Below are 23172 nucleotides of genomic sequence, written 5' to 3' on the forward strand. Positions count from 1 at the left end.
ACCCCACTGTCACTTTACATGTGGTAAAGACTTGTGAATCTGCCGCAGTAGGATTACATGGCCTGATTCTTTTAACCAAACCACAGTTGCCCCAAACATGGACCAAAATCATCGCATCTAACCAACACAGATCTAGAAATGACACAGAAATGTAAAAATGTAAAACAGTGAGTCAATATTCCTATTTTATGTGTAGTCGGAGGAATTAGGAACATCTTTAATAGCATCACTTCAGCACTTTGAGTGAAATATTTCCTGTTGAGGTGGAAAGCACTGTAACTGTGGCACCTCCTACAGGCAGGAAACATCTCCTGTGTGATAGAGTGGCCTGGTATACAGCAAATAAAGTAATACATGAAGACCTTATACAAATCCAGTGTCATACATGGCTTTATAATGTTACTGCTCACAGCGTGTCAGTAGTAGAAAGGCTTTCCATAGCTTGATATATAGAACTAAAAAAGAAGAAAACAGGCTTCAGTTTCTTCTTCTCTTAATTGGCCATGTTGACAGAAGTCATAAATCTTTCCTCTCAGGGTTTCCATTACTTCTCATGGTGTCCTTTTCTTCAGTTTTCACTCTGTGGGCTATGAGTCTGCACAATGCTCAAGTATGTTTTTCTCTTACACACACTCACATCTGCTCTCGGCTTCTTGTTGCTTCTATCATAGATTTATTTCAGTGACTTTTTAAATGTGACAAAACCCTCCTCTCCTCTCCTCTCCTCTCCTCTCCTCTCCTCTCCTCTCCTCTCCTCTCCTCTCCTCTCCCCTCCCTTTCTTTCCTCTCCTCTCCTCTCCCTTTATCTCCTCTCCTCTCCTCTTCCTTTCTCTCCTCTCCTCTCCTCGCTCTGGGTTTTGTGTTTCCTTTTTATTTCTTGGCTCAGGCTTCCGGCAGTGAGAAGACAAAAAATGAAAGAGTGTGGGTTGGAGTGTTGAACTTTTGTAGCAGGTAACGTTTGTCACTTAGTGAACTTTTGCTGCGGCTCCTCTCTCCTAAATACATTTCCTCTCCCGGTTTCTCTCTCTGTGTTGCTAGTTGAAACCTCGCTTTTCTTGTCTTTTAATTTCCTATAGTGGCTCTTGGTCTCTACTCTGTTCACAAATTACCTACAAGCTTCTCAATCTCTGCTGGTCTCACCCTCAGCTTCTCTCTCTCTCTCTCTCTCTCTCTCTCTCTCTCTCTCTCTCTCTCTCTCTCTCTCTCTCACACTCTCTCTCTCTCTCTCTCTCTCTCTCTCTCTCTCTCTCTCACTCTCTCTCTCTCTCTCTCTCTCTCTCTCTCTCTCTCTCACTCGCTCTGCGCCCAGCCAGCCACAGGAATGTATCTCGAGGAACGCCTGGCGAGACGAACTGGATCAAACGAGTTCAGAGCAGTGCTGGAGCCCGGCTGTCTCTTGCTCTTTCCCAGCTTCCATCTCTTTGCCCTGCTCCTCGCCTTCCTCTGCGCTCCCCCTCCTGTTCCTCTGTCTCCTGTTCCATGTTTTCTCTCTGTCTCTGTCTCTGTCTCTCCCCGCTTCAGGTCTCCCTCTTTGCTTTCCTGCAAACCCTTTTCTCTTTCGCTGCTCTTTTTCTCCTCTTTGCTCTCTCTTTTCCCCCCTCTCCAGTCTCCCTCACTTTGCTTCTCCCTTTCTCTCGTCTTTCTCCTCTTTTTCTCTGGCACGATAGAGAGACAAAGAGATCTTTTGAATGCCTTCGCGTGTAGGAGGTGGACCTCAAGGGAGGGGATCATGTGGATGTTTGCCCTGTGTGTGTGTGTGTGTGTGTGTGTGTGTGTGTGTGTGTGTGTGTGTGTGTGTGTGTGTGTGTGTGTGTGTGTGTCTGTGTGTCTGTGTGTCTGTGTGTGTGTGTGTGTGTGTTTATGTGCACATATTAGAGCCCTTTAGCCCAAAGCTTTAGTTATAAGAGAGGGGAATGCAATTTGATACAAAGACACACACACCTTCTCCACATCAGACAGCGAGCCGTGTCGCGCTCTCCACCCTGTCTGTCAGTCACTCAGGCGGCACTCCTAATTGGCTTATAATGCCCTTGTTACCATAGAGGGACCCTTTTGCCCCACCCCCCACTTCTGTCTGCTCGCCTGTTTGTTACTTTTCAAAATAGGCCGTCAAGCACGGGGGTGGGTTAATATCTGTGTGTGTGCATTCATGTGGGGGTTAAGGGGTGGGTGCAGAATCAGGTCTCCCCCAGGGGCACTTGCACAGGGATGCACTCGCTTCTTTGTCTGGGGGACAGTAGAAAGCTGTGTGTGTGTATGTGTATGTGTGTGTGTGTATGTGCCTGTTCATAGACATCTATACAGTCATGGTTTAGATCTCTGTTTAGAGTGCATAAACGTGTGTTTGTGTGTGCATTTACAAATGTGTGTGTATGCATGTATGCACACAGTTAATAAGTGTCTCATTTGTGTATTAGACTGGTGACTCCTAACAGATTCCAAGGTCAAAGATCTTCCTGTCTTGACCTGAGTCCTGCTGACTGCTTATTAGAATAGCCTATTTGCTAGCTAGATGCTAACAGATCTGATGTATTTCTATGGACTAATTAATGGACTAATTAGGGTTGCTGCATTAGTGTCATTAAAGTGGTCACTGGAGATCAGGGCCGGGTGACAAACTGAATGTATATTTATACGTATACTTGCTTGTACTGAACCTAAACATAATCTTATCAAATTTTCAAGAGATTAGCTTTCTGAATTTAGTTTGACTATAAGTAAAGGATATATTATATTATTATAACAGTATAAGATTCACTATATAGTATTCAATACTGTAAAAAATACCCTAACTCTGTAAAGCTGAGGAGAACTGCAGAGTCGGATGATTCTTTGTGTGTTCCTCACCATAAGGGACATCCTTCACATTGCACATAGCCATTTGAGCCATTGTTAATATGAAAATATTGATCAGTACAGCTTTAACATGGTGACTGTGACAACAGATTTTTAGAATAAATCGCTCTGGAATAGTGGACAGTGTGGACAATCTGGTGCAACTTTGCAAGATTTCTCATGAATAGTTAACGTGACTTTTCAGTCATTATTTTGTATTACAGATGAGAGTAGATGGTATGGTTGAGAGTACTGGAAGTTTGCTGCTTGTATTTGTACTGTGTAGTATGGCTTTTGCAGTAACCTGTGTTCACCTTTTTAGAGTTCAGCCGGAGCTAAAACCTTGGCCATAAGCAGGGTTGCAGAGCCAGGTAGGATTAACTCATGTTGACCTGATCATAGCAACAGCAAACAGGGTTTTACTGGGAGTAGCTTTGTAAATCTGCATCTACAAACTAGGAATTCTTCTTTCTTTGTCTCTGTGTCTCTCCATCTGTGTTTCCCTCTGTGTGTGTGTGTGTGTGTGTGTGTGTGTGTGTGTGTGTGTGTGTGTGTGTGTGTGTGTGTGTGTGTGTGTGTGTGTGTGTGTGTGTGTGTAATTGTCCAATGCCTCTTTAAACCACATGCCGTTTGAAATAAGGAAGTGGCCTGCCATCCTCTCATTGGCTGCTTTAGTGGGCTGTGGGAGGGTTATTGTCATTGCGACTGAGCAGGGGATAAAAGCCGAGGCGGCTTCTGAGCGAGGCAGGCTGTGAGTTTCCAGATGATCTCCCAATGACACACACACACACACACACACACACACACACACACACACACACACACAGAAAAACAGTGTGACAGTTCAACAGGGATGAGTGAGCTGTGTCTGTGTGGGTGAAGAGGAGAAAGGCAACAGAGATGAAGTAAATGTAGAATAAAAATGGAGGGAGGGGCAGGATGGTTAGCTCGCATAAAGAGCTTGAGGTAGGATGGCGATATCACGGGAGAAAAGGAGGAGGTAAAAAGGATGAGAGATGAGAACAAGATGGGAGAGAGGGAAATTGCCGATGTGGGGAGTGCAGCAGAGATGGGAAATTAGAGTGAAAAGGTTGAGACGGAGGACATGTGGTGCTGGAGGAAAGCAAGAAAAAAAAACCCCACTAAGAAAATGAGTGAGGGAGGTAGGAGGAGAGATGTGCATGTCACAGCCAGAATGAACGAGAGGGAGGACGGAGAGTGAAGGGAGGAGGGAGGAAAGGAGGAGAGGAAAGGTACATGTGACAGGGAGAGAAGGATAGAAGAGGGGAGAGGAGAGGTGGGAGGGGAGGAAAAGAGCGGCGTATGTCAGCCAGAGAACAATAAGAGGCGTTCATGACACGTCTCCAGGGGTATCGACTCGACGTGTTCCTCCTAATAGAAGCTAAAATAATTAATAACTTCCTCTGTCGCTTTCTTTCATTGCCTTTATTTCTCTTTCTCTGGCGCTAACACACATATCTAACACATTGACTCTCCTTTTCTCTTGACATACAGGGACACTGCACGTCACACACACACACACACACACACACACACACACACATTGGTGAGTAAACGGCAAGTAAAGAGCAAACTGGTTTCTGGCTGATTCTGTTGTTTTCTGTGAATATAAACCTCCCAAATTCACACCACACACACACACACACACACACACACACACACACACACACACACACACACAACAACATAACCCGTGTAATCATGCACCACTAACAAACCCCCTCCCCTAAAAAAATACACATGCACACACTCACTGTAGTGTAGTGAGATGCAGAGACAGATACAGAGAGGGAGAGTCCTGTTCTAATGTTCACTCACATGAATAAGTGATGGTGTTAAGAAGCGACAGTCTGGGTGGGAGGGCGGTCGGGCAGTGGGGGGTTAACGGTGTATGTGTGTGTATGTGCGTGCAGTGACACACGCACTTATTTTTTGCATGAACAGTTCCTCAGGACCCCAGAACCAGCGCGGTGGAACAAAGCCTACCGCTGGTGTTCCTCAGTGTTGGTGGTGTCTGTATGTATGTATGTATGCATGCATGTGTGTGTCTGTGTGTGTCTGTGTGTGTCTGTGTGTGTGTGTGTGCATGTGTGTGTGTCCGTGCATGTGTGTTCATTGTGTTTCATGGCATGTGTGTGACATGCGGATGTTTATGGCCTGGGGGCACGAGGGGAGAGAGAGCGAGTAGGAGGAGAAAAAGGCAGAACTACAGATAGGGAGGGAGGGGAGGACCAGTGAGGAGAACATTGTGAAAAAGAGGGAGAGAGAGAGTCAGAGGAGTGTATGTAGTCATTGAGATGTTGAAAGCGAGCCGCAGGCAGTCTGTGTGCTCTCTCTCTCTCTCTTTACCCCCCCCAACATCGCCCCACACCCCTCTCTTTCTCTCTCTCGCTCCTCTTTGTGAGCCTGGAGAGCAGATAAAAGCCGTCCTAGTCTTGAGGACAATAACGGCCATCACAGCTTTGCTGCAGTCAGCGTCGCCTACCTGCCTCCTCTTGTCTTTGTAGCATGAGAAAGTGTCTCCGGTGCCAGCTTTATGTTAGCGCCTGCTACACGCAGCCAGTGACCGTCTGTATAGGTGCTTCTATCTAAGCTTAGTATTGTGTCACACCAAACCCTTCGACTCCTTTGTGCTCATCACACAACCTCCTCTTACACATGCAGCTGCAACATTGCAGGGTACTGTATCTGGGTAAGGTAGCACTTTTCTTTGTTCACACGTACCGTTTGCTGTGTGTCTCCTATATGGAACAAATTTTGTGTCGAGCCTGTTCATCCATCACAGTACTGTTCTGGACAGACGAGGCTTTTTTTCCTTTCACCATGGGGGGCAGCACAGCTGGAAAACAGCAGCAAGCTGGAAAAATAAGTGCACCAAAGAAGAAGAAGGTTGTGAATTCTCACATATACTGTTCAAAATCAACGCCTAACACGGTCTCAAGCCTAACCCTTGATGGTGTTACTGTGGTGGATATCAGAACATTATTATACCTATGGATGGGTAATATGGCAAAAAAAAAAAATGTTTATATACATAGAGTTTATAGCTAAAATATTCCATTAAGCTTAAGTCAATTAAGTCCCCAGTTGTAGATTCAGTACTGCAAAAATGAACCATAACTATATAACTATTAATTATTAAGAATGATAGAAATGCTAAATCTATGTAAGTCAATTTATTGAGACAAAAATAAACAAAAATCTTCCACCCTGTTAGTATAAATCCTTATATATATATCCTGTTTTCAGCCAGAGAGCTCATATCTTGGGTCAAATATGTTCACAAGTATAAATCCCTCATTTTTGACCGTTTGTATTCTGATATGTTTCTCTGAGTACTCTGGTAACGTCTACGTTTGTATAAGTATAATGCAGAGTTACTGTATTCATATCACCAGTCTGTTTGTGTTGAACTTTTTGAGGAAGGAAATGCATTCAGTGCATTCTGATGAAAAACACTGTATTATAACTTTGGTTTGTTTCAGTCTCATCCACCATCTCATCTACTTCAAGAGAGCTCATCTGTCCCATCTTTCTGTCTGATTTTTGTTACCTAAACAATCAAAATAATAGCATTTGGTGTTAAGATAACTGTGCCTACTTTGGGAGGTAGGTTGTCCATCCCTGTCTAATGGACTGCCATATGATTATTGAGGAATAGACTTGATTTTGTGATGTGATGTGATGGGTGGTTAGTATGTTGTGAAGCAATTTAAGCTATTGAATTAAGGAAAGGTTTCGGTCACTGTTTCTCTATGTTGTTTCTATTGCCCAGCCCTAATTCTGTGTTTTACCTTGAAATATTAGTGTTTTTTCATCCTGCTAATAGACATACAGAAATCTGAGTACTAAACAGAAGATAGGTTCTAAGGTTTGAGGCATCATGTCATTCATACAGTGGTTGGCGACATAGCTATAAGCACTGCAGCTGGGGAAGAAGTATATACGAAAATGGAAGGGAATAAAAAACAATACCTAGCTCCCTTTTAACAATTCAAAACACACAACACAGAAACAACACACCAAATATTACAACCACACGCTGTGGCATTTAGTGGCCATTAGCAGACAAATATATGTTATTCTGAGCAGTTCAAAGGTGTGAATGTGTTTACAGTAAATACATGAATGTGGAGCAGAGCAGCACTGTTAAAGAGCATATATTTTACCTCAACCTTCTCCACATAAATAAAGGTTTCTACACATGACTAAGCATTAGAACAACAGTAATTATTTGAAGTGGTCATAAAGTGTAACTTGATTTGGGCTTTGATTTGACTCGCCTCTCAATCTGCTAACATTGTGTTGTTTACTCATGTTACATGTTGTATAGGTGTTATTTCCATAGCTCGAGGTTGGCCTCCCCATGCTGCGAGCATGAAACCCCTTCAGAGCCCGCAGTGTGTGTCTATTTTTAAATTGTACGGCAATATTTAAGGTTAAGGCTGAGTTTTTTTGTTGAGTGCACACTATGAGAAAGTCTGTTGCACTAAAAGTGTGTGTAACCCATATCATATTTGTGTGTGTGTGTGTGCAGCTACATTAGCAGATGTGTTTGGCTGGAAGTCATTTATATGGTAATGATGTCATTTACCTCTGAAATGCATCTTCCTCAACACTGCCAAATAGGGCTTATCCATACTGGCAAAGCTGTGTGTGTGTGTGTCTGTGTGTCTGTGTGTCTGTGTGTCTTGTGTGTGTGTGTGTGTGTGTGTGTGTGTGTGTGTGTGTGTGTGTGTGAATATGGATTTGCCTGTGGAAGGATAGTGTGGGGGTGCAACACCTGTATCCTGTAATATATCAAGATGAATTGTATCTGCATGTGTGTTTGTGTGAGCATGAACGCATATGTGTACCCTTTTTTGTGTGTGTGTGTGTGTGTGTGTGTGTGTGTGTGTGTGTGTGTGTGTGTGTTGTGTGTTGTGTGTGTGTGTGTGTGTGTGTGTACAGCGGTTAGGTCACCTTATGTTGATAGGAATGTGAAATTGCCGTGTTTTTGGGAAATGCAGAAGTTATTTGTCCAGCCTGCAGCTACACAGCCTCACTTCCCTTTTGCTGATGGGCAGCAGCGTGCACATACCACACACACTCACACTCACACACACATCACTTATTTATGTCTGTGTCAGTGCAAAAAAAAAAGGTTGATCTAAACAGGCGAGATTCAATCCCAGACTCTCCTGCAGGTGTTTTATTTAATATTTTTTACAGATGAAGTCGCCTTTCTCAGATCTGGCAGCAAACTGGTGTACCTGTTTTGTATATACACTGGCACACACACACACACACACACACACACACAGAAATGCAGTGGCCCCGGGGAGGTAATGAAAAAGTGTGTGTGAGCTATGAACTCTCATTTTTATGACAGACAGACAGCAGCAAGCGATCCTCACTGCAGATTTGACCCAACGATCCCCAGAGCAGCACTCACCCTCATTAGAACACCGACACGCCTCCATCCACCCTTGTAACGTGTTCCTATATGTGTGTATTTGTTTGTATGTGTGAGTTTGGGCGGCCAGCCTCTCACTGGTATCCACAGGCCTGGAATAACCACACAGAGCTTGTTGCTTCGGCGATAACTATCATTAACACGCTGATTACAGGTCTGAGCATCTTAAAATAACACATACACACTGGGGCAGTGGATCAATACTTGCATGCTGGGGTAATGATGGGTCTGCCTGCTCTGCGCAGATGAGAGAGATGATGCATAACGCAGGACGGGATGGATAGAGGGGAGATGTGGTGAGAGAAACAGAGAGGAGGGGATGTGTACTGAAAACGAGTGGGGTAAGGAGGTGAAGAAAGATGAATGAAGAGTGGTAGAGATGGAGTTTTAGAGGCAGGGTAAAAGTCTGTTTGATTTGCTATGAAAAGTGGAGTTTACACGAAGGAAGCGAGAGTGACCACACGCATATAAACACAGCAACACACGCACAGAAACAAAAACCACAGCACATACTTGTTGTTGCATTAAATGAAGATCGCTCTGCCATGAGATGGGATCAATAGGATGAAAGAGCGAGAGAGATGGAGAGGCAGAGATGGATAGGGAGGTGTATTGTAGAGGTGTTGATATAGATTAGTCTTTCTATCTTCTGGCTCCCCTCATGATTTCTGCCCAGAGGCGGAGTGGTGAACAAACACACTCACACACACGCCAGGCATGGACACACAGATCCATTCACAGTGTACACTGTTGTCATTTTTATTTATTTTTTTGAATGTGTATGGTGCTCTCAGAAATTCCCACAATGCAATCAAAAAATTAAGACATGAACACTACTTTCTGCTAACAATCCCAAAACAGCCGTGCAACACTACACCTGTCAGTGATGACACAAAATGATGATGATTCATCGTCTGAAATCCCTGTAGAGTAATCTCCTTGGTGTCTGTAGACCTTTTTCACAGAACCTTAATTAGTATCAATGGTAACACCTGTGTTTACCCTACTATTTCATGTTAAAATGTGTGCTGTGAAAAAGGTCTGTTGTAAATGACCGATCAGTCAATCAGATTAGAGACTACTTGCGGGGCTAGTTGGCAAGCTGCTTTAAAATGGCTAGTTTCCCAGCAACATGCTTGGGTATTCCAGCCACAATTACCCCGTCTAGCCAGTTGGCTTGCTAACTGCCAGTTGTCAAGCTTCCCGTCACTAACCTGTTATAAGTTAACGATTAGAACCAGTAATAAATCAATCACGTTCATCCAAGAGACATATTTCTCTATCAAAGGTGCAAACGGTTCAAATTTAAAAGGGCCAGTGTGCAGGATTTAGAGAAATCTTGGGGTGTAATTGCAGATCTGCAACTCCCTCACTTCACCCTCCCCTTCCAAGTGCAAAGGAGAAACTATGGTCGCCCTGAAACTTGCAAAAAATGCAAAAGGTCCCATCTGGAGCCAGTGTTTGGCTAGAGCTTCTGATACAAACAGCTCATTCTAAGGTAACAAAAACATGTTTCCTTAATTCTCATATCTACAGACACCACGGGTCACCTTCCATGGAGTTAGCGACGTTGAACCGCTTTTTCTGCAGTAGCCCAGAAGGCACAAACCAAACACTGGCCCTAGATAGGGACGGTGGCGTGTTTCGCGACCACCAGTTTCTGCTTCGAGGGAGTTGCGATCTGCTAACTACACTGCTAAATTCCACTAAATCCTACAAGCTGGTCCTTTAACAAGTAGAAAAAAAACTTAAACAGAAAAACTAATCTTCAGTGCACTGTTGCCAAGCGAAATTGTCCATGTCCCATTTCAACAGGTGACACAAAGTAACAGGGGCGTCATGGAGATGCCAGTTAGGCACAGTCTGTACATGCATGTCTAATCAGGCGAAATGAGAGAATACACCTGTGTGGGTGTACCAAGGGTGTGTAGTGGCTTTGAAATATTTATGCATTTGCCTGTAAGAAGAAAATCCTAATGTTGTGTAAGGCTCCTCTATGCAGTTAGACTGCTTTAACTACTCTACTACTCACAAGCAAAGTATAATGTGTCCCTCTGAAATGCAGTTCTCTCCGACAAAGTATCTTCAGATTGATAGTCAGTACAGTACAGAGTAAATGTAATCTCCTCCGATGCATGTAAGCACAATCCCAAGCGCACATACACAGTCTCTTACAGGTATACTACCTTACCCAAAACCATTCCAAGGACATAAATTGTGTATGTGTGTGTTTTTGTGTATGCATACTTGGATCTTGCATTTGTTTCCTGAATGCTCGCATACTGGGTTGGACTTTGTTCTTTCCAGGTCTAGTTGAAATGTGTATTTAGGATGTGTAAACACATGCATGCGCACACACACTCAAAGAATTGCACGGCGTCGAGGCAACAGCAGTCGACTACTGCATGACCTAGTTATGCACACAGAAAAATTAGAGAGAGGAGAGAGTGAAAGAAGAGAGAAGTGGAATAACATTATTTTCTTCAGACAACATCCTGCTGCTCTCATCAGCTGATTTATCATGGCTGGAATGATGAGGCTAGTTGATCAACTGATTGGTCAATCCATTCAAGTATTTGATCATAAAACATCTTTAATACATGGAGAAGTGGAAGAGTCCTGCAGGCTGGATACACAAGAGACAGAGAGAGGAATAAGGAGATGGGTGTCGTGACTCAAGTTAGTGGGATGTGCTCTCGTGTGGCCATCGATCTGCACGACTAAGGACATCTGGAACACAGAGCACACAAACACACACACACACACACACACACACACACACACACACACACACACACACAGGTTCGTTCCTACCAGAAAGGCTCTCACACACGCACACACTTCCCTATTCAGCATGTCTTCTGGTCAACACACACACACTTAACACACACTCATTCACACTGACGCGTGTGTGCAGCTAGTGAGATTCTGGCGTTGCTGCCAAATAGCCATCAGGGCCCCTCCACTCGCCGCCACAGTGATCTGTTACCATAGCAGCCTCTCTCCCTCACTGTAGCTCCTGCTCTCTCCCTCTCTTCCCCTTCAGCTCAGAGGCAACAGTGTAGAGAGGGAAAACTGGTGAAAAAGAGGGAAAAAAACAGTCGTTCCTGCTACTGAGCATCCATAAATCTGTGTGTGTGTGTGTGTGTGTGTGTGTGTGTGTGTGTGTGTGTGTGTGTGTGTGTTTTTTTTTTTGTGTTTTTTTTTTTTTTTTTTTTTTTTTTGTTTTTTTGTGTTGTTTTTTTTTTTGTGGCACCAGTCTGCCCTCACGACAGGCTCTGGCAGAGGCAGAAACCGACTGGGTTTCGACATAGCCAATCGTACGCTCGCCTTCTGTGGCACATCGCCCAACCGAGCCAATCAGAGGAGCCCCTTTGAAACACACACAGATATACACATACAGTAGACTTATACACCGGCTAATACTAATATTACTCACAAACATACTTTGTTTTTGGCTGAAGATGTGCTTACATGTGTTATAACAGAAATGGCTCCATATAGAGGAACAAAGGTGAAAATCCTCCCACTAGTTTCCCATTCGCTCTCTTGAACATCCTGTTGCTGTCTTTCTTTGGCTCGGTCTTTCTCTCTTTCACTCAGTCCTTGTCTCACCTTCTTTCTGCCCCTCGCTCTGTGTGTTTGAAGGTGCCCATGTTGAGTTTAGCTGGCCCTTCTTGCTTTCTCTTTTGTTGTTGCGTCCAGGGAGGACAGGTGTTGGACACAATCTGTCCCTATCTCTCTCTCTCCACACACACTCACACTAACACACACACACACACTTATGCAGAAACCCTCACACACACACACACACACACACACACACACACACACACACACACACACACACACACACACACACACACACACACAGCTGTCAGGCCCCTCCTGGTGACCATCTGGCCATGAAGCCAGGAGACCCCCCTCCCTTCACTCTTTCTTTCTCTTCATTCTTTTCCTCTCTTGTTGTACTATTCATTTTCCACTACAGTCAGGACTAAAAACTTTTTTTCATTGGTGTCAGTAGCTAATCATTTACATATTTCATAGGTTCCCCATTATATTGATTATAATGGGCTTTCCAAACAGTGACTGGCCACCTTACAAAGTGACCGACAGATCAGAGAAACTCACCAGCAGCCACAGGCAAACCAGTAGTGTGTCCTGATGAAGATTTTTGGCCCCATCCCAAACGAGTCATTTAATACAGGGTCTGCTTATAGGGAGTCCAATATTTACATTTTCCTACATAATACGGCTGAACACTTAGCCTGCAATAGGCCTAGGTACATGAATATTAGCATATTAGCAAATCCAAACTATCTCTGAATATTTCTGTTCTAAGCTTTCTATGGCTTCTTATATTGTGTACAGTGTCCCGTAGTGGTTTGCATAATATCCACAGAGACAGGAGAGTCATTTTGTAAGGTTTGGACAGGATTTGGACCACTTGTATTCCCCCCCAGCATGAACTAAATGCTGGAGGTCAGACACAACTACCTGTGTTCTGCTAACAAGCCAGTTTGGGAGAAAGCTAGGCTGAATGTAGTAGCTGGTTTTTTTCTATAAACTGAAGTGACATAACTGATTTTTTTTCTTTTTTTGTGATCGTTTTTCCCTTTCCCCAATTTAAAATGTCAGATTGTCTTTGCACTGGCTTGTTTTCACCTGCCACCTGGGGGACCTAACACCTATAAGGCTTACGCTCCCCCACCTGGATCCTAACCCCATCTGAGCAGGCACCACAAATAAACAGTAGAGTCTCTTGTGCTGTAACAATGACATGATCCCCAACCGGCTTCCCACAAGTTAACAATGCCATTTGTTTGTAACAGTAACTCTGACTCGAGGTCCTCTTGTGAGCTTCTGCCAGAGCTTTGAACTGCATTTTTATGGTCCTCAGATTGCAGCAGATTGAGTTTTCTCAGTTGTCGTGGAGTTGGCTCAGTTGCTATCTGTTTGTGTTTGTTGGGACACAATGGCACCTCTGGAAGAACAGGATAACCTCCTGAAGTGTTTACGCAGTATTCCAAGATGGTAACCTCCACTGCTAGGCTTGTAGTCACACCATTTAGATTTAGTTAGTGTAAAGCAGAACTGGACTTTGCTGCTTGGTCTTAAATAAACATATTTTGTCAGAATATACCAAAGAAACTTTTTTGGCCTTTTAAAAAAAGAGCAGTCAAAAGAATGTTATGTTGATCTTTAGTGCTATACATTTTGCAAAGCCCTACCAAATACGGTCACACTCATGCCCAGCTCAACATTACAGAAATGTCACTAACTGACTAATTATTTCTGCTTCTTATTGTAAGTCTCCTTCACGAAATAATGACCTCTTTCTTCTCATTTGTAAACAATCCAGATCTAAAATAATGGGTTTTTTTCCTGCTAAATGAAACAAATTCCAGTATTTTGGATCAAATCATAAGCTGCTGTCTTCCGTATAGGATGGGAGTGGCAGTTTCTAAGGACTGGTGGTCTCACAGACCATATCAGTGTGCCACTGTGATTTCCAGAGAACCTAACTTTGACTCCCAGTTTGTCCTGCCACAATCAAATGAGGAAGAACAATAGAGAAGTTTCATTCACACAAATTCACACAAAAAAATGATTTTAGGAAGCTAATAGGTCAACAGTTGTTGCTGTGCTCTGTTATTTCATGTCAGCAATCGTCTCTTAACGGTTTTATTTCAAATCAGCAGCGTCTCATTGTGCAACACAACTCTGTAATTTCACCATCAGATGCAGAATATACCCCACTAATCATCCTTTCGCACTGTTCAGTTTTGTCCGTCTCTTTCCCCCGTTTCTCCTTCTCCCTCTTTGGTGTGTAGTTTTTTCGTAGCTGCTGGCTGGACCCATGTTGTTGAGTAAGAGAGGGAGGGGGAGGAAGAAGGGATGGGGTGGGAGGGGGAGAAAGAGAGAGAGAGAGTGATAGAGAGAAAAAGAGAGGGGGTGGATCTGTTGATTTACTAAAGACTCAAACACAACCAGTCTCCCCTCCCACACACCCACTCACACTTCCTCCCTCTCCTCATCTCTCCCTTTCCTCTCTCTCTCTCTCTCACCCCCCACCCCCTCCTGGCGTGATGGTACAGCTCCAGAAACAGGAAGGAGCCGCAGCTCTATAAATAGAGAGGAGCTGCTCGGCCAGGAACCACACGCACACACACACACACACACACACACACACACACACACACACACACACACACACACACACACACACACACACACACAGTTTCCCCTCTCTCGTCCACTAATTTTCTCTCTCTCTCTCTCTCTCTCTCTCTCTCTCTCTCTCTCTCTCTCTGTTGCTTCTTTGCTCTCCTCGCTTGCCCTCTTTCTTACTTACACTTTATCTGGAAAATGTAAACACACACACACACACACACATCACACATGCATGCACACACACATACACACATGCATGCACACATACACACATGCATGCACACAGTCCTTGACTGAGATGATAATAAGTTGTGCGTTAAAATCTAATGGTTTGTAAATGTGTCTGTTGACACACACTGCTCCTTAGCCCAGCCCGTTTTCTTTTTTTAACTTTCGCTCCCTCTTTCACTTCTTTTGCAAACACACACACACACACACACACACACACACACATTAAGTTCTCTGTTATTGAGTTGAGGGGTTGGGGATGGATGGGGGTAGATGGGGAGGAAAAAAGTGATGTTTTTCTGTGGCCACTAGTTTTTTTATGTCAGGTCAGCAGGTTTGAAACTGCTGATGACACACGTACATGTGCACGCTTATACTCTTTCTGAGTTACTGCGCACACACACGCACACACACACACACATATTTATATATAATATGTACAAGAAAGACTTGTGATAAACCACACCACAATAGTGTATATTCTGTGTGTGTGTTGCCCTGAAAAATAACTATGTAAATGCATTCCTGTATTTTTGTTATTTCATGTATACATTGATTCTTTTAATAAATAAAACTTTTTAAGGTGGCAGTTTCCACCACATTGTTGAACTTGTTGGACAGAACATGCAGCCTTAAAGGACTGAATTGTTGAGAAAACACTAAATATTCCAACTCAGAGCCATGTCATAAGAATACCAGTATGTTGTTTAATATATTTTTTTTATTTTGGCTGAAGGATAAACAAGCAAAACTAAAATAAATAAATAAAATCCGATTCAGTTGCAGAATTTAGAAAAGGTAATATTTAAAGCATTATTGTTTAGAAGATTAGAAGTGAGTGTGTATTCAAATCAGGGGTGTATAGGCCCCCTGTGTACAGGAGGCAGACTGGCAGGCGCTTTCTTACACACACACAAACACACACACACACACACACACACACACACACACACACACACACACAGACACACACCCTTCTCTGGGATGACGGCCAAATGGTTCTTTTGTTTGTACCTTCCTCTTGTCACTTGGAGTTTTCTGTCCTTCACTCCCACAGACTCTTTGTTTTTGTGCTCTGTCCGTCTATTGCCCAATGTTCAGGGATCTGGTCAGGAAAACTAAACAGTGTGTGTCTTAAAAGGTTGGCATTCAGGAAGAAAATTCAACAATCTTAAAATAAGTAAAATAGCTTGAAGGTGTCAGAGTGGAGCACGGTCAGGAGTTTTGGCTCCATAAGAAGCCTGAAGCCAATGTTTTATACTCCAAATGACTTACCTTTTTGCTTTGATGTGAGAATAAGACAGACACACAGGCTAATTGTTTCCTTGTGTCCAGTCTTTATGCAAAGCTAACTGGCTGCGCTTGAAAAGAAAGAAAATAAGCGTACTATTCCTTTAAAGTTCAAACCTTATCCAAACGTCAGTGTGCTCACCAACGTGACCCAGAACTTGCTCCTTTTGGACTCTGACCAAATTGCAGACCCTTTATGTCAGGGTCATCTATAGAGAGGCTCTTCTGGTGAGTTTCAGTGACTTGCTCAAGGACACTTCAGCAGGATGGATGCTTGCTGACGTGTGCTTGAACCAGCGTCCTTGAGATGAAGGACAGACTCTCTGACACTCCCGCCTGTGTTCCTTCTTGACTTGCCCTTATATCCTCCCAGTCCTTTACACTGAAATGGGTAGTGATGAAATGAAACGACTGTGTAAGATTAAAGCTTGACATTCCACACAAGTGGAGAGATATTGATATCAGACTCAGTCTTACTGTAAGCCAAGATCAAAACCTTTTGTATTTCACCGCACCTCAGGTCACGTGTAGAAAATGCATAAAGAAATTGTGAGATATTGTAGCAAAATTTAAGAAATCTTTTCTGCAGAGGAAATGAGGTTCATGGGGACATGTAGTCATGTTGCAGTGTGTTTGGATGCTGGTACTCTCCTTGCTATCATTTCAGGTGAAAAATCTCTCAAAACAAATGAATTCAATTTTTTCACTGCTTTTGCTGAACACCTAGTTATTACTGTCTCAGCTGGTAAGGATAATCTTGTGGTCACATGTTAGAGAAAGTACAACCAAACGGCTGCATTTGCTGGCAGGTTATGATTTAAAATAGGTGGATACATGATAGAGTTTTTTGCCATAACCCCCATCAACACCACTCACACGACACACACAGTAGCACACACATACTTATTAAAGACCTGTTTGATTTAATTGATTCATTTCACAGTCTAGTGGGCCAGACCAGGAACAAGCACACAAACTCGCAAGAAAGGTACATACTGGCCTGCAAATGGAAACCAAATGAAATTTGGACAGTTATGACCGGTATTTGTGGGTCCGTGCTGTATCTGACTACGTGATTATAGTCACTATTGGCAGATAGGTTCACTAAACTTAGTGGATGGGTCCTAGAGGGTTTAATTAGCATAAAAACAATGTTCGCTCCTTTGTAATCAGGATTTATCTGTAAAACATTTCTGCTGCTTAGTTCTCAGCAAGAATTTAATGGATCAGACATACTGATATGAAACAGCAATATCTAAAAGCATTTTTTAGCTTTTGACTGACCAACCAGCAGAGAGTCTGTAAACCAGCTCCTCTTTAAAGGCAAAGAAGGCTTTAAAAGGGTGTGTGTGTGTGTGTGTGTGTGTGTGTGTGTGTGTGTGTGTGTGTGTGTGTGTGTGTGTGTGTGTGTGTGTGTGTGTGTGTGTGTGTGTGTGTGTGTGTGTGTGTGTGTGTGTGTGTGTGTGTGTGTGTGTGTGTGTGTGTGTGTGTGTGTGTGTGTGTGTGTGTGCATCCTGGAGAAAGAAGGGCTGCACAGCGTGGATGAAATATATTGCAGAGCAGATGCAACTGCTGGCTGACTTCTGATTAGGTTTACAACACTGTCTTTGATAGATATTAAGAGGAATACGGCGTGTGTCTCTAGCTGTACAAGTGTAATCCTATAGACAAAAGGTTTCCATTGCTGAGACGCATGTCTGCCAAACACCTCCACATTTAGTCTGTAACATAAAATTGTGGAACTGTCTCGACATAGACGCGTTCTTATAATATTGAGACTTTGGTTTGAATTCGACATGATGCTCAACCTTTAAAGAGAGGGAGTAAGTGAGCGAGAGGAGAGGAGGAGGAGGAAGGAGGAGGAGGATGCAGCGCACAAAGCACCAGAGCAGCAGGTTGCTATAACAACAGCACCTTAGTGGTTCCATCTCTGTCTCTCCTTTCTCCCTCCCTCTCCCTCTCTGATCACCCTCTCATCGTTTGCTCCCCGCTGTCATTTGGCGCGCTATGCCTTTCCATCAAGCCACCTATCTCCTCCTCCCTCCCTCCCATACCTACCTCTTTTCTCCTTCACCCTCTCTCCTCCTCTTCATCTTCATGTTCTGGTAGCTCCTCCACTCAAAGGAGGTGTGTGTGTGTGTGTGTGTGTGTGTGTGTGTGTGTGTGTGTGTCTCTCTCTTACCTTTGTCTCTCTGTATCTTTGTCATTGTCTCTCCCTCTCTCTCTGTCTGTTGCGGGAGCCGACAGAGGAGCAGTCAGCAGGTGTTTATGTCAAAGAATACAGAGAGAGACGCAGGAGGGGGAACAAGCAGCGCTCTCTTCCTTTTTCTCTCTCCTGTCTTTGCTCTTTTACATCCTCTCGTCCTTTTTTTTTCTTCTCCAATGCTCTTTTCCCTTTGCTCACGCTAAGCACTCCAGCTTGATTAAACTACTTCAGAATTCTTTGTCTCTGACTCTCTATCTTCTCCTCTCCTCGCCTGGCTCCGATTCTCTCTCTGACACACGCAAACACTCACAGTTCTCTCAATTCAGGTATTTTATTGCCATGATTGTCAAATGAATAAAAATGTTGTCAGTGCCCTTCGCAGCGCATGTCAGGTGTATTACTGTAATTCAGAGGTGTAATTAGGTTGCTAATTGTGTTAAAAGAAACAAATGATTAATTAACTAGAGTTAATATAAAGTATTTCGTTCTGGCTCACGGTTTTGTCATTCATCCTGTCAACGTTTCCTCAGGCTGTGGCGTGCTGACTCATACAGTACTGAGCAGATGGAACCACAGTCCATCTTTGTTTCTGTCTCTATATTCAGGATTTTATCAAGAAGGTTAAACTGGTAATGATCTTTGTAGGTGGGTGTGTATGCAAAACCACTGTGTGTGTGTGTGTGTGTGTGTGTGTGTGTGTGTGTGTGTGTGTGTGTGTGTGTGTGTGTGTGTGTGTGTGTGTGTGTGTGTGTGTGTGTGTGTGTGTGTGTGTGTGTGTGTGTGTGTGTGTGTACTTCCATGCATCTGTGGGAGGGTGCTATAGTTCACACCACCTGGATAATTATGGGAGTTTTTATAGGTGGGCTTTGAAAGGCGAGTCTGTTATTATCAACATGAGTCACTGGCATTTAGGGAAAGCCTGTAACACACACACACTTGCATGCACACACAAAACCAAACCTGCATGCAGGAGACCTGAATTATTTAAACCCATTGATTGCAGGACCACACACACACACACACACACACACACACACACACACACACACACACACACACACACACACACAGAGTTGATGAAGCTGTGTCGTGACAGTGGAGATGTGTGTTTTCCTGTGTTTTTCTCAGTTGTTCCTCTAATGGCTACACAAGCATAAGAGTTCAAGTCAGACACACACACACACACACACACACACACACACACACACACACACACACACACACTGTAGGTTTTTTTTGGCTGTCAATACTAATAGTCTTTATCATGCCATAAAGATAATTAGGCTGACTGTCAGTCACGCTGGAGAACAGAACAGAGGGGGAAGCCAACCTGACAGCCCCACCCCACACACATTCACACACCAGTAGACCAAGAAAGTCAAAAAAAGGATGATTTGTGTGTTTCTATGTGTGTTTCTATGTGTGTTTTGTGTGTTCTTGTGTGTGTGTGTGTGTGTGTGTGTGTGTGTGTGTGTGTGTGTGTGTGTGTCTGCCAGCTTGAGTGGGTCCACCTCAGGGTCAGAATACAATCTGAATATATTTTGTCTGTTGTTCCATCTGAATAACAAAGAGCTAAGTGTGCATTTGCACACATACATGTATCAGCGGTCCTTGCTGTGTGTGTGTGTGTGTGTGTGTGTGTGTGTGTGTGTGTGTGTGTGTGTGTGTGTTTGACTTTTTCACATGTGACAGCTGAGAGTGTGGATTTTACAAATATTTTACTGCTTCTCCGCTCCCTTTTTTCACAGAAGACTGTTTGAAATGTAGATCTGCAGGATGCGACTGTATGTGTAACCTGCAAACCGCTCCAGTCAATGTGTATTTGTGGGACTATGCATTTGTATATGTTTGTGCAAATGTGTGTGTGTAAACTGAGTGTTAGTAATGAGACTGGACGGAGGTTTCAGTGTAAGAAGGGTTCAGTCAGGCAGTACCACATTTCTTATTTTTTCTAAATTTACATTGCACATGTACAGCCAAAATGTATTTTCATTTCATGTCATTAATGTGTTGAACCTATATTTTTGTGATATTGTACTATTATATATAATTTCACCTACTTTAGAAAGTCAACTGTACTGTGTAAAATATTTTAAGGTTTTCTTTGGCAAATAGTATTAAATAAAATCAATTTAGCCATAAGTGAGCAGACTAATCTGCAATCAGATGCTCTTAAGAGTAGTCTCTGACTTTATCCAGGATATATGTAGAACAAAATTAAGCTATTATACTGTAACTAAACTATGCAGTGACGTTAAATGCAAGCCTATGCTATTGATTTTAAAACTACGATCATCTTTTTGTCTGAATCTCAAACTTTGGCTTGGATTTGGGTCGGAGCACAAAATTTGCACCCTGGGAACCTTTCATAAATTAGGTCCCTGCTTCCCATCCGTCATTTTAATAGCATCTACTATTTCTCTGCCAACTTCATTAGGGTTTTAAATTAACAGGAGTTAGGAATAAAATTGAGATTGAGAGTTTATTAAATTGCACAGAAACCAGAAAATTACAAAATTCAGTTTGTCTGCATGCTCGTTGAAAAGTGTAGGTTTTTTTTCAGGGGAGATGTCTATATCTTTCTATATATTACTCTCCTAAATACACAACCAATCATTTCCTATCCATTGCAACAATATTTTGAGCCTCTAAAATGCACGCTGCTGTTGTACAAAACTCCATTTGAGGGGTTGCATAGAGTCAAATCCTGTCCAAACCTTACTAATACCACAGATGTGTAGATAAAAGGCCAAAATGAAGATAATTAAAATTTCTAGTGTTGGCATCGTCTTACTTTGCTCCTTTCCCTGTTTTCTTCCCTTTGTCTCACTTCTCTCTCGCTATGTCTCAGTTTGTGCTTGCTGTCCCACCGTACCTCCTCTCCTCTCCTACCCAGGTCTATGATAGTGATTACCTTAACTGCCAGCCAGCATTTGTTAGCACCCTGTCGTTATCTCGTCGGTGCCATGACAGAGGCAGTGCGACTGTCAAGTTAAGCGGACTGTGTGGAGGCTGTCTACAGTAAGGCTAAGCATGGGCTGTTGATTTAGATGGGGCAGCTCATCCACCCATTGGCTGATGCTAATGATGGGGAGAATACTATAGATGGAACGAGCTGTTCTTTTGATCTTTCCTTCCATCCTCAGAAATCCTCGAGTCCAGCCTGCTGGGATTGCTCGTGGAGAGGGCTGCTTGTCTGATTGCTTTGCCCCAAGTTTTACTTTATGTTTAAGAAAATGTGCACACATGCTTGTGTGTTCTGTGTCAGAACTTATTATATGATCATTACTTCAGCCAGATTGAATCTGTTCTGAAAGTACGATTGATTTGTCTTCCTGATATTTTGATTGCATTCTCATGACAGTTCTTGATTTGTGCAGAGAGGAAGCAGTCTGTTGCCTTATTGATTTGGTATCTCATGTCGTTTCCATTGTTAGCACCCTGAAGACCTCAGAAAAGTTTTCATATTGCTAACATGTCCCATCTCTGGTGCTCCTCCAGTCCTAATCTGTTTGTGTTTTTCCTGCTTGTTACAGCTCCAGGAGACTGTAAAGAGGAAACTGGACAGTGCTCGATCGCCCCTTAATGGAGAACAGAATGGCATCTGTGATGGAGGCAGCTACTCACCGACCACCAAACGGGTACGGAAGGAGGGATCCAGTGGTTTGGACTCACTAACAGGTCTCCCAAACAACAACAATAACAACAATGTACCACCTATCTCTCCCCTGCATCACCAAATGGACATTAAGCCCATACTTGGCGGGCCCAACACTTCCTCCGGAAACAACACTACAAACAGCAATGGCAACCACGTAGGCCAGGCGTCAGATGAGCTTGGAAAGAACGGTGGCAGCCATCTTCCGGACATGAAGCTGAATGGCTCGCTGGACCTGGAGGACAGCTTCAGCCTCCTTAAAGACCTGAAACAGGAGCCACTGGATGACACAGGTGGGATGGAGTCCTCTGATCCCCAGTCTCTGTCCAATCAGAACAAACTGTTCTCTGACATCAACCTCAATGACCAAGAGTGGCAGGAGCTGATCGATGAGCTGGCCAACACTGTGCCAGAGGACGATATGCACGACCTCTTCAATGAGGACTTTGAGGACAAGAAAGAGGCAGAGTTTGGCAGGCCAGCAAACAATCAGACACCAGGCCCACAGGAAGCAGCTGGGAATACGACGGCACCTGGAGGGGGGTCGGCACCAGCAGCAGCCTTGCCTCCTCCTCCTCAGGCTCCACCGGGAGGTCCACAGGTCCCTATGGGCTCACCACAGGTTAGTATGATGTCCTATAGCAGGGGTATTTGACCCCTATCTCTGCCCTAAATTGTGACCAACTTAGGTGATTTGTGATCGTGATCGGCACCTTTGTTAGTCGGTACCAATTTAAATGCCTGTTTGCTTATAGTTGTAAGAAACACAATAGATCGACATGTCATAACAGCAGTAATTCATAAACCATGTATGATCTGCAGTCACTGTGCAAATTACAGTTTTTGATCTGATCCTGATGCAAGGATTGCAGATAATGAGTAGAAATTACCTTTTGAAAGGTTTTCATGAATTCGGCTTTGCTCAATTCATTTTTGCTTTTTGATCGACTTTCTTCAGGAATCTGATCATTTGAACTGGTTTTAAATTGATTCCAGTTCATAGTAATAAATCCAAACAGGTGTGTCCTTTTATTGTTTCAAATCTTTTAATAGATGAATAAAACCGTGAGATGTGCAGAACATGAAACAAACAAACAGGGTGTTTACAGGGTGTGTTGGGGTTAAATGGACTCCTACTAACATATCCAAAGCTGTCTGATTATCAAATTGTATCTCATTTGCTTAATACAATACAAATAAGCAAATATCATGACTATTTTATCCATCCTTCCAGTGCTTCTGTGCAGTGCCACCAGCCAAATCTCTGGTTGCCAGACACAGGCTTTGGTGTAAGTCTCTGTA

At 43.4% G+C, this 23172-nt stretch overlaps 1 protein-coding gene across 1 annotated transcript in view; it reads left to right on the forward strand.

Moving 5' to 3' along the window:
* The window catches only part of maml3 (mastermind-like transcriptional coactivator 3), a 101223-nt gene that overhangs the window by 26765 nt on the left and 51286 nt on the right, over positions 1-23172 (forward strand). Inside the window, exon 2 of the mRNA XM_051386213.1 lies at positions 21749-22492. Within this exon, the coding sequence (XP_051242173.1) occupies positions 21749-22492 (744 nt within the window). The remainder of the gene's footprint in view (positions 1-21748; positions 22493-23172) is intronic.

This window comes from Dicentrarchus labrax, unplaced genomic scaffold, assembly GCF_905237075.1.
Source record: "Dicentrarchus labrax unplaced genomic scaffold, dlabrax2021, whole genome shotgun sequence".
Taxonomy (NCBI): Eukaryota; Metazoa; Chordata; class Actinopteri; family Moronidae; genus Dicentrarchus; species Dicentrarchus labrax.